Source organism: Ostrinia furnacalis, unplaced genomic scaffold (genome assembly GCF_004193835.3).
Source record: "Ostrinia furnacalis isolate ACB-3 unplaced genomic scaffold, ASM419383v2 OfSCF2290, whole genome shotgun sequence".
Classification (NCBI taxonomy): Eukaryota; Metazoa; Arthropoda; class Insecta; order Lepidoptera; family Crambidae; genus Ostrinia; species Ostrinia furnacalis.
In genome coordinates, this window is record NW_021132529.1 from 260,443 (window position 1) to 273,471 (window position 13,029).

General features: G+C 37.4%; 1 protein-coding gene across 1 annotated transcript in view; it reads left to right on the forward strand.

The window, feature by feature from the left end:
* Positions 1-6,019: 6,019 nt before the first annotated feature.
* LOC114354961 (kinesin-like protein CG14535) overlaps positions 6,020-13,029 on the forward strand; it is a 92,460-nt gene continuing 85,450 nt past the window's right edge. The window contains exon 1 of the mRNA XM_028307582.1: positions 6,020-6,033. Within this exon, the coding sequence (XP_028163383.1) occupies positions 6,020-6,033 (14 nt within the window). The remainder of the gene's footprint in view (positions 6,034-13,029) is intronic.

Below are 13,029 nucleotides of genomic sequence, written 5' to 3' on the forward strand. Positions count from 1 at the left end.
TACGTGCGCAGTCTATATTCTGGAATCGCTCGAAATCAACTTGAGAGTTGGTGGCCAAGGATCTTAGTTTTACGAGACTATCTTCAGCGCCCAAGTTAAAAATTTTACAACAGATTTACTGCGAAAAGGTAGGAAAAGTATAAAAGTAGTCTTTAAAACAGGTAGTGGACTATTTCAAAATGCATGTAATTTCTTATTTAATTGTGATGTGGCTAAATAAATAGTTATGTGAACAAATAAAAATCCAACTGATATTGATACCGAATACCGAAATGCTTAGAAACCCTTTTCTGATTGAAATATGAAATAAATACCCAGTAAGTAAGTCCGTTTCATGAAATTTTTGTAGTATCTAGAATAAGTAGGACGATAAAAACGTCAGCCAGGATTTTGATATTTGAATTATTTTTATTGCGAATGTAACATTTCTTCCCTACTTTCATTAATAATTTCAGTGCCTACATTTTTTAGGAATCTTTAAAAAAATCAAACCTTGGTCGTATCCTGGCATCGTCCCGCGAGATTTGGCCATAAATCCGCGCCGCAAGTCGCGCGACAAAAATATCATTATGCAAATTTACATAGAAATAAAACGGCTCCGTGCCTCCGCGTGGGGTGCGATTCTTAAATCGCCCTCTGTTTTAGGGTTGCAGGAAATATTTTCACCCGAATTTAAACTTTCCTTCCCCGTGAATTGTTAAAAAGTTTCTTTATTTACATAGACTATTAATTAGGTTTTTAAATTAATTTTATGACATCTGAAATTAAGAAAAGAGTTTTGATGCTGCAGTAAACGTTTGAAAACAATTTTTTTTCTGACCTATATTTAGATTTGTCACTAACTGAAAGAAACTTCTTACGTTACTAGACTCGCATTACGTTGCTTTTATAATGGCAAAGTTTTAAAACTATTTGTTATACCTACATTTCCTATGAAATTATTTTTTTCATCTTACGTCAGAAAATACAAACGATGTGAATAATCTCTAAAGAGATATAATTCTTAATAATATCTTAAATCATAAGCCTTCTATTTTATCATAAGCCCTAGTTCCTGTAAATATGTTAGTTTATCAACATTTCCATTGTTTTGTAGATAATAATGCAACTCGCGCTATGTTTTTTACTAATTATTATCATAATTACTCACAGCATCTGTTTAATTTTAGTGCAACAATATGATAACACAATCGCTGTGAAAAGGAAACCTAATATTTGTTATTAGATAACATGAGTGAAAAACGGTTTGGTTCTGTATAGGCCAAAATAGTTTCGTTTTGTATAGGCCTATCACCAATATTAAAATAGAAACAACAGAAAATCAATATTTCAGCTACTGAATGATGAAGGCTTTTTCAATAATAATTCAAGATATTTTCAGCAATACCTACGTCCAAATTTGAAAGTTTACTTTCTAAATTAATTTCGAAAAAGAATCCCTTTCAGCACAGGTTAAGTTAAAACCATAAATAATGTTTTGAGACAGATAAATATTAAATACTTCTTATCTATCTTGTTCATTATTTAAGTACTTACTTACCTACTACAAAATGTTTGTAAAAACATCTTACCAGTTCCAGAAAATACTGGATTGATCCAGTTCGCGCCGGTTCGCGGCGGATCGGCACCAACAAAGTTTCCTAGATCCAGATCCAGATCGCTTAAAGTGCTGGGAAGTTCGCGAACGCTCAAATATCTGCCGAACTGAAACCTAACGCTGAGCTCAAAATACGCGGGCGGGATAAAGATTTTCTGAATATATTTTTCTTCAACTCTTTTGTTGAAAAGCAAAGTTTAGTTTCTAAGTTGGTACAATTGTGGTTGAAGTATTTTATCAACATTATCATAGTTTTAGGAACAGATTTAACGAGTGGTATTAGTTGTTAGACATTTGAACTCGCTCGATCCCTGGATCCTGAGTTTGATTTCCAGTTGGGTCAGAACATTATTGCATTGAAACATCTTGACTCTCTGAATAAAAAATATTATTCCATGTTACATAAAGCCATCGATCATTGGAAACCACATAAGTTTAAACCTTTTCAGAACCCTATAGCGGCTTAAAAAGTTTATCACCAAGGTTGTGACCTCTTATGACAACTGTCAAGTACCTAAACAATAAGGCTGAGTTGAGAGTAACTTTAACGATAACCGATGTTTTTGGTATGGAATTTGACAGATTTTTGACGTTTGTCAAAGTTAAAGTAAGATGGTGCAACTCAGCCTAAGCTTTCAAGGCGAGAGTGAATAGGCACTTACAGTCTTACATACAGGGCAGATAATGTACAATCCTAGACTGCATCTCACTTAACACCAGGTGCGATTGCGGTCAAATATTGTTCTTGCAACTCACGAAGGCGAGTGAGCCTTACTTGTGTGTGTACGTGTACATGCACATAACGATAGTGTAATGTCAATCAAAACCTTTGTAAACAGAATAAGAAGTCCTTTATTCAAACTACCTACTGATAAAATAACATTCGCCAGCCAGTAACCGCAAGCCCCTGGTTCCATCAACTAACAAGACAATAAAATAACATTGTAAAGCGCGAATCCGACTGAGTTGAGTAACTCCTCGCTCAGAGGCGGCTTATTCCAGTCAGAGATATGACGGACGGACACGTAATAAGCTCGCATTCCGTCTAAAGTCGCGGTCTACGACTGCAGCCTATCTGCCAGACTTATTCGCTAGTTCTGTACTGACATAGCAACCAGATGTTATCAATTTACATGGCAATTGAAGCTAGATGCTATCAAGTAATATCTCGCGTGCCGTTTAAAGTCGCGGTTGACGACTGCAGCCTAACTTCCAGACTTATTCGCTAGTTCTGTACTGACATAGCAACCAGATGCTATCAATTTACATGGCAATTGAAGCTAGAAGCTATCAAGTAATATCTCGCGTGCCGTCCACAAGCGTGGTTGACGACTGCAGCCGAGCCAGACTTATTCGCTAGTTCTATACTGGCATAGCATCTAGATGCTATCAATTTACATGGCAATTGAGGCTAGATGCTATCAAGTAATATCTCGCGTGCCGTTTAAAGATGCGGTTGACGACTGCAGCCTAACTGCCAGACTTATTTGCCAGTTTTTCACCTTCCGATGCTATACAATTTCATAGAGACTGAAGTTAAATGCTATGAAAAAAGAAGTTCGGTTTAAAGAAGCTTGGTTTCCGCCTCAAGTCGGTGGACGACCTTTATTTAAATGTCAGACTTCGGGACGACCAAGACCATAGCGATCAGATGCTTTCAGTTTACATAGAGATCAAGTCAAATGCTATCAAGTATTATTATCAGGTGTCATACATTCTTGAAGAGACTACCTGCCAGATGAAGCCACTGGTATCAGTAACTATTTGTTAGCTAGCATTATTCATCAGATAACTATCTGAAACTATCAGGTATTTGTAAAATCGCCCTGTCTGGTATCATTCGACATCTTTTATGAATTTTACCAAACTCTATCAGAATTACTTATTACAACTGCGGCATAGTACACAGCAATGCGTAATATAGTCTGGAATACAAAAGGGGCATGCTGCAGTCAGTTAATACCGCACAGTCGGCGCCACAATCTGACGGAAAGCAGTTCTCTGCGCTGACCTTATACCACTACCATAGATAAATTGGAAGGAATACTGCACATAACTCACTAAAGGACACAAACCCTTAACTACGACTCGAGTATTTTAGTAGATTTACATAAAATGATTAATGTGTAATAGGGATGTTTCCTGGGTCAAAAAGCAAGAGTTTTAATTAGTCCGTCAGTATCACTTATCTTACTTTACTTACGTTACGTTATCACTTATCTTACGTTACTCAGTAACTTATCAAAAAATACTCTACACGTATTTTTCATTTTTTAAAACTAATGAAAATTTAAAGAGATAAAGCGCGCCAAAGTTCATAAGAAGAGGCCCGTGACGTCAATGAGTGCATAAAAGTGCTGCACTTTGTGACCTCGCGCGGACGCACCATAACTATGTAATTATTTGTTAGATTGACAAATAAAAATATGTGTGTCCAATATTTTTTGATATTAAACATGACGGACTAAAAAAATTTTTTTAGTAAACTAGCCTATTTACATATTTCACACAAGGCCATAAAAATAACCTAAATGAGGTACGCGATTGAGGTGATTGGAAACGATTCTTCATCAAAAAAATATATTGCCCAGTGATTTTCACTCTGCGAATTCTCAACCAATCATAATAATCTATAATAATAATATCTTCTTTTTCACTCACCAAATAGGTTTGACTAATTCACAATAGTAGGGTCCCAAACCGCGCGCCAACCCTGCCCGCGATGGGGTCCCAAACGAATATGGTTTTTCTCATTCCCGCGCCCGGAATTCCTCTTGTACATTTATTTTTATTCGTATTTGTATTCGTTTCCTGTAAGGCCATATTTCCTCGCGACGTTTCTATCCCTCGCACGTGTGTTCGCGAGTTGTATAACGATCTTGGCGAACTTTTTCGGAGTTTAAATCGATTTCAATTTAAATTGAGCTTTTTCAGTCAGCCGTTTCGTGTTTGCCCAAATTTCCTTCATTTCTCTTTACGTTTAAAGCAACGCTTTTGTCGCGAAATTGATTTCTACGCTCTTTTTTTTACCTTTTATTTGTGATTGAAATGAAAATTTCAGTGATGTGAAATCCTTCATTTAGTGAAAGTAAAATTGTGATAGTCCCCACTATTTCTATGGGATAGTTACAAAAGCTGTTTGGATGCATTGCTGAAGTTCATTAATATACTATCTATACTAATATTATAAATGCGAAAGTAACTCTGTCTGTCTGTCTGGCTGTCTTGCTTTTACGCCTAAACCACTAAAGCGATTTTGATGACATTTGGCATTAGTTTGAGTCCCAGGAAAGGACATAGGATAGTTTTTATCCCGGTTTTTGAAACAGGGACGCGCGCGATAATGTTTTTCTGTGACAAACAAAATAACACGCGGGCACAGCCGCGGGCGGAAAGCAAGTAATACATAAATTATGCCAAAAATAAACTAACTTGGGTCACTAGACTACGAGTATTTACAGGTTTAAAAAAAACCCCTTAAAAGAAGTCTGCTTTATATGAAAATATTTTCAGACAGAAAGATAGAGTATAATATTTTTTTAAGCCGTCCAAACACATAAAAAAATCTCAAACAGCATCATAAACCAAATATTTTCCCTGACAGCCCGGCTCAAATGTTATTAAAGTACGGCCCCAAAAAGTGTGTAGTTACAAAAAATACACACGTGCCGTAAGCGCACTCGTACGATACACTCGCGCCACCTCTAAATCTGTCCGTAAAAAGTCCGAAATCACCGTAACTCGGTGTTAAGCCGTAAAACTCACGGAAATTCTTCTTTACGGCTAGTGGGGGGGGATTATTCGTATTTTATAAACGTCAAACGTGGGTAGGGGCGGGAAGTTATCACCCCTTCAGATTTTGAGAGGTTAGGGATAGGTTTATCCAGATTGTAAAGTTGATTGATGATCAGATGAGGTATTGGGCTGTAAGTCATGAGAATCTTATTTATAAATCACAAAATATGTACTATGGTATTACACTGAAAAGTTTAAAGCAATTTCTTTTTTCATTAATATTCAGTAGAATACTGTTCAATTACAATTTTGACTAAAACAGCTTGACGTCTTACAAAATAATAGGTAAACAATGACCTATTTCAGTTTCAGTAAGCTGCCTTATTTTTTTTTATAATTTATGATACAGATCTTAAAAACGTCCACAATAAACAATCCACCATAAGTCAGTTTCATTTCGCTCATACACTCCTATTCAATCACAACAAAAAACTCATTTACATAAAAAAAAGTAAAAGCCCATCCTTTAGCCACGGCTAATGCCCCACAAAGGGAACACACCGTCCGAACAAACGATTCTTTTGTCCATACTAATAGATACTTCGCAATACAAAATATACCCTTCACCGAAAGTTTTCCATCAGGGAGCGTGTACACAAGGGCTTAGGGCTAAATTTGCCCTGCACAATGTGGGGGATAAGGTATGTGCTACAGCGGTGTGTCCACGTACTTATTGATACTAATCTGTGTTTCAAAAGGACTACTTAGGCCCAGTTTTTTGATTCATAGTTAAAATAACAAATTGTTAAATTTTGCTACTAATGGTTAAATATTAACAAAATGTTAACTCATAGTTAAAAAATGTACTAAAAGTCTAGCTAACCATTGTTCGAAAAACATTTTTCTCTGATATTTAACCACTTGTCATATGACATCTGTCAAACTTGACCATTGGTTATTTTAACTACGAATCAAAAAACCGGGCCTTAGTGTCACACCACTCACACCAGACATGCTACTTGCATTGGCGATCGGCGATTTTGCGACTTTATTGATGTAGCATTGCGATTTCGCGACTTCATGCGTTCGGACGCGGTATCGTGCGATTTAGCGACTGCTGTCGCTGCGTCGAACTTCGGGAAAGCCACTCAATCACCACATTTGGCGTTTTTGGGTGTGCGGTGTGGAGCTTCCAAAAAGGGGCTAAATTGCCGGTCGCCGATGCTGAAAGCAGTCCGGGGCAGTGGTCCAACTTCTCTGTCCAACTATGTAGTTGGACCATGAGTGAGACGTTAGACTTTAAAAATAGTTGCACCACACCACCTTTTGAGAGTTCCGTGGTCCAATTCATTTTAAAAATATCTTGCCAACCCTAGAAACCTCAAGGACGAGATTTCAGTAACTATCGCAAACCAAAGAATCTTCTAGACAAAATCTTATCTTAGGAAATATTCAAAAATTGAAAAAGAACTTGTATTGTGACATTAACTTACCTTCTTAAAAATTAACGGGCCAAACCGCTCCCTCCCACAAATTGACCGCCCGAAAGTTTGAAAAAAAATATCAGAAGAGCAACTCCGCACGCAACAACGCTATGATCTGTCTAATGAAGAGTTGCGCACACAAAGGGCGGCCATATTAACGTGTTTGTCTGTGTGCTTGTGCCACGGGTAATACTTGCGGTGGCTTTATTGTGGTATTTAAACGGATTGAGTGGTGGAAATCGTGCTTTTTGTGACGTTTGATACAGTTGTAAAGTGAGTCGTCAAGACGTCAGTTATTTGCGTTAGGAAGGGAAAACTAGGCAGCGGTATAAGAAGCACCAACTTCTAACCAACGTTATTATAATAAGCTCTTGTTAATTTGCCCATAAGTATTGTAAGACTACTTTGCAAAGCATAAACCTCCCGCAACTGCAACACTAAGTCAAAATCTGTGATTTAGATTAATACTAGCTGACCCGGCAAACTCTGTTCCGCCTTAAAGGCAATAATAAATAAGCCATCGCAATTTTTCCTTATTTACTCACCGTTTAGACTACGACAAACATTTTAAAACCAAAATCAGCTCAATCGGCCCAGCCGTTCTCGAGTTTTAATCAGACTAACGAACATCAATTCGATTATTACTTATAATATAGATAGATTATTACCTACAGGCTAAAGCCTAGAATGAATCTACACTTACACATTTGAATCATACACAAAAGGCTGCCATTTTCAGTGAGGAGTCGATAGAGACGCTTAAAGGGTTTGATTATTGGAATTTAACCAAACACAGTCGATGTTTAATAAAATTCGGTGCTAGAGAACCCTATAAATATTGTATAGAATCGCTTGATTTTCATTTGCTGTATTCGTTTGTTTTTTTTATTAGTTGCTTTCTCTGTAACATCATTTACCAGCTAAAAAATTCAGTCAACAGTTCCTTCGATTACCCCCATATTCTGTGGATTATCTGGCAAATACAACAAACAATTATGTATTATTCAGCTACCGCGGTTGAGGAGATAGCTGCGTAACTCGCGCAGGATGTTGGCAATTTCTCATATAAAATATTCAGGGACATTGCGTGTGGGAATGCTAGTACAGTCAGACGTGTAAGAGAGTTTAAAGAAGGTTAATACCTTTGAAGGTGATGGTCGTGACTTTTATGAAGTCCTTTTTAAGGCCTTTAAATAAGTTGGGCCGTTAAATTTATTCGCCGAAAGATAATATTTAGCATTTTACGAGTTGTAAGTACAACACACTGTAGTTAAGCCGGATCCAGACAGGTGTAATGTGTTATGTAAGATTACGTGTAATGTAACACGAATTTTATGTGTGGGTGGACGACACTACGAGCATACATGTAACGTGCTACCCATACTATTTTAATTACATTACACGAAACATTCTATTACGTGTTACACCCGTCTGGACCAGGCATTAGAAAATAACATTTATTCACTTTATTAGTCATACAGTATCAATCAGTTCGCCGTTTACAGCTGATCATATTATTATTAACTCCGAGTCTTTCACTTTTTATGCTCTTGATGATATTATATTGTCCCTTATTTTTTGTATTTAATTAAGAAGGTAATTGTAATCTATAGTACCAATTTCATGAGGGATATTTTAAAGAAATACAGCGCACTCCACCCAGTATCTGAATTTACATAGGTACCAAATTCAAGTGCAGTAACGATTAATTTCAGCTTTTATAGTCATTGTTCCGCGAAGCTAACTGTACTTTCGTTTATTTAGTCTTCAAAGTCATTTCTGTAATGTATCCGCGGGAAACTGCTGGAAAATTAATAATGACGCTCGTGTGCCTCTAACGTGGAAATCTTTTGCCTGTGCTTTGAATAAAAGATTACGCTTTGTTGATTTTGCATGCTATATGACGTCATGATTAACGTTAGATAAAATTTTAACCAACAACAAGAAGTGACGATGTATATGGTCATGGTCACATAGTTATAAATTTTATTTTATTTATTTAGGTAGGTAAGTATGCCCCGTCCCGTTCGCACCGGGCATGTGATATTTTTTCCTGATTTGTTTTAACAAAAGCATCGTTTCCCCTAATTCCAACAATCCCAAAAAACATCGGAATTGAAAAGCGTTGTATCAGTGAGATTTCGATTCCCATTCAAAAAGGGTTTTTGTGAGTTACAAATACATGCACTGAACATTTTCAATGAACAACTCCACTATGTGTCCAAAATTGGTTACGCAAAAGTTAGCTCAGTGCTTGGCTCGTGTCACTGAACAAACTAAATAATATGTTGCAGTGAAAATTGAATTTTATACCGGCATACTAACTAATCCCTGGCTCGACGGATGAATGTCAAAAACAAACCGACTGTGACACACGGCCAGACAAGCCTTTGATAGCAAAATGTATGTTTGAACAAACCCACACTTCGATTGCTAAAAGAAAAAATCAACTGCTCAACCCGTTGTACAAAGTTGAAAAGCAGCGTTATTGGATAGTTCAGTTAAAGGCTTCCTTTATATTTATTGCTATCATTTTACCAAACAATACTGGCTTCCCACCTTAAATCGTTCGGCCTCGCAAGGGACTTAATTACGCTATCGCCCCGAGATAAGGTCTAAAGTGGGATAACCGGCTCCCGGGACACGGTTATTACATTCGGCGGTCTCTGGCGGGCTGCCATACAGTGTTGCTAGCAAAAAAATTCGTCTAGCCGGAGAAATAAAAGGTGTAGGAGCAGAAATGTTTGAATTCAGAACTTCGCCGTGGCGTGCATAAAGTTTTGGCCACAATATTTTAATATTCCGCTAACGACATCGGGAATGTAGGTAGCATGGCTCCCGATTTCAATGGACTGCTATATGAGTTGCTGGGATATAATTTATTTTATGTTCTACTCGAGTTTGCCCGTTTGTTCGATTTGAATTGAAAGTTTGTGGAAGTTATTCGGCTGTTTAAGGTCGTTACATGACGTTCTGGTATTTGGGCAATGAGCTACGCTACGTTTCGACGTTTTAAAGTTGTTTTATGGCAACATTCTGTGGGTTGAACTTTAAAGTTTCAAAAGCTTGGAAACTATTTATTGTGTCGCCTGATGGTAAGCTACCACTAATAGATTTTGTTTTCTTTAGTTTCAGTCAAATGACTGCTGGACAAAACCTCCCCTCAAGGATTTTCATAACGTCCTGCGCTGCTCGCATCCAGGCTCTTCCCACGACTTTAATAATAATGTAACTACGAATAATAATTATGATCTTTTTACATTGTTTTAATGAATTTTATGCGATATTTCTATGGGGTACTTTCGCTATATTCTACATGTTGTCAGCGTGTTTCTGTAGCCTGATATCTGACAGCGATACCACTGTTTCCCTTTACCCCAAAACTTCAAAACTACGCGAGTGTTATTATTATGCATATTTACTCGCGCGCCTCACACGCATTATAGGTCGCGCGCCGTAATTTATTTGTTTCGGCAACAGCCCTCCAGAGGGCGGTATTGCCGCATAATTCAAATCACGAACGTAAATAAAACGTTCGCCGCCATTTACCACCATTAAAGAGTAATGAATGAAAAAACACAAAAGAACGGTTAAACTGTTTACGAGGACTAATTGTGGCAATTGGTGTTATACGTCACGCAACGAAATGTTCGCGTCGTTCTTTTGCTTTGGTGGAAATTGATTCGTGTTATGGTGAAGGAATTACGTTAGCACTAAAATAAAGCACATCGGATTGTTTTGTGAATGACTGGGTCATTATTTAAGATACCTCTATATAATTGGGTAGTTGACACGATTCGCCAATAATTCTAAAGCACGACTTTTTAAAAACATACTTCATTCTGACTTTAAAAACTCTATTAATTTAAAATTTTTGATAATTAATGAAAAGTTTGTCAATTGAATTGGTAAAATAGTGACTTCATCGGCCTGTATTGCCCTACAAAATCTATAGGAGTGTCTCGTTTCCATAGTTTTTAAAAGTACTACGTTAATTTTAGAGTAGGCACACCGTTGATTTTTAGTTGGCCGATAGTTGTGCCCGATTTTAATTTGTATGAAGAATTGGCCAAATCGAATCGGCGTAGTGTGCGCCCTCCCATACATGCCCATACTGATCAACTGCCCGACTAAACTATCGGCCGACGAAAAATCAACGGTGTGCGCCTACTCTTATTGATTGGTGGTGTCAAATACGCAGTGACAGTCGCTTCTTTTGTTTTTGTCTAAAAGATTCCCTGCATCCCTTTTAAAAAAGGAATAAGTATGTTTTTTTATTTTAAATTATCCATGGCACGCACTACCTACTTATTTTCGAAGAAAAAGAAAAAACCAGCTAGTACCTACCTACTAACAAAACATGCTCACATCCAGAAAAACTAAACTCCAATTGAAAAACATTTTCAAACACGGAACACAATAAAATTCGAATTTCAAAAGATCTAGCCGTCCAAGTATCGAACGTAATAAAGGAGCCGTTCATGGTCCGAAGACTTGCACATCAAATGTCACGTAGCGACCTTTCCTTGTTTTCAACATGGCCGCCGGGCCGTGAAATCAGTGCTTCATATACATCCTTTGGAACAGCAAGATCCTCCCCGTGTCTTGTGGATCGCGATATTTTAAGCTGAGTAATAGATTTTGGAGGGTTGTCTTTGGGTCGATATTTATCTGGATGAATTTAAGATGCTCGCTTTTGGGAGGACAGGAAATTGAAAATGTTCTTTCAACTTAGATCTAGAAAATGTACCGTTCATCTGTGAACTGTATTTACCCAACATCGTGCTAGTTTATCAATAAGTGGAAAGTAGTAAGAAAAACAATGCCGGATTAAAATTGTCTTTTAGAATGTATGCCTTAGGTTCTGGACTCTGGGCATAAAAAGTCTACCAGATACACTGATTTCGCTGCGAACCGTCAGCGCACTTTTAACTCGGTGTTGCGGGTGTATGGACCATGGTGATCTCGTTTGCCTCTTGTCGCGTAAAAATAAAAAAAATTAACCGCTAAAGCGACCCTTAAAGATACTGTATTCTGTCAATTAGTCCACTTTATTTTGTAAAATATCACATTGTATAGTTTTTTATTTGTAAAACTTGATCTAAAACCAAGTAGTTACTCAGGTCTTTACTTAAGGTCCAATAATTTATACCTGATCCTCCTATAAAAAGTAGCAGTATAAAAGCGCGTGGCGCGTGTCGCGCGTCGTTTGCGTGCTGCCCATGCCTCGTACAACTATTAACATTCTTCTGCCGGAATGTTTAGATAGCTCCGCCTCTGATAAGCTGATGCGATAGCAGTAAGATAGATAGGGCTCCGATAGTGGAAGGGTTATGAATTGAATACCATTGATAAGTAAAAAGGTAATTGCTGTAGGTATAAAAAGTTTTGGAAGTGACAGAATTTTATGACGTTTTTCTACACCCTGATACAACCCTGCTTTAGGATTGTGGGATAATCAATTAAAAGACAGGCATAAGTTTGGAGTAACCATCTTGAACATGACTCTCCTAGAGACCGCAAGCCGCCAAGAGAGGCGTAAAAGTAAAAGTCAGTGTCATCTGTCAAACATACCACAGATCAATAATCAATTACAGCACAAGGATCTAAAAGTTAAATTAAAAAAAATATTAAAGATATGATTGAGTATCATCATTTTCAGCTTGCTTTCAGAAGTTCAATATTTCATATAATTTACATAGAGTCATCTCTATTCCTTCCTTCCTTTAATCTCACATACTTGTTTTTCTTGCAATATCTCCCAAGTTTTGATACACTTGATCATTCATAGTGTTTCAAGATGAGATCGTAACTTCGTTACCTCAAAATAGAGTACAGAGTGCAATGTTTTAGAATATTCTACCTACTATCGCGAACATCCATCAAAAAATAATAGATACATTGCTCCACGCTACGGGAATGCGACGTCTTGCCAATATGCTGAGAGAATTTTCAATTTTAAGCCTCTTGAGAGAGCGTCGATGGCATTAAAATAAAATACGGGCGGGCCCGAGTCGTCACGTAGAGGCCATCCATCACTCCTGGAGGGTACAGCATACGGCCTGACGAAACACGAAATAGGCATAGAAGAGGTAGGTGTAGAAGGCACAAAACTATGTTCTATCTATGCAAATAACTAAACGATTGTTGCAATCCCAAATAATGTTAGATACGAATGTCAAGGAACAAATGTTTATGTTACGAGTACAACTG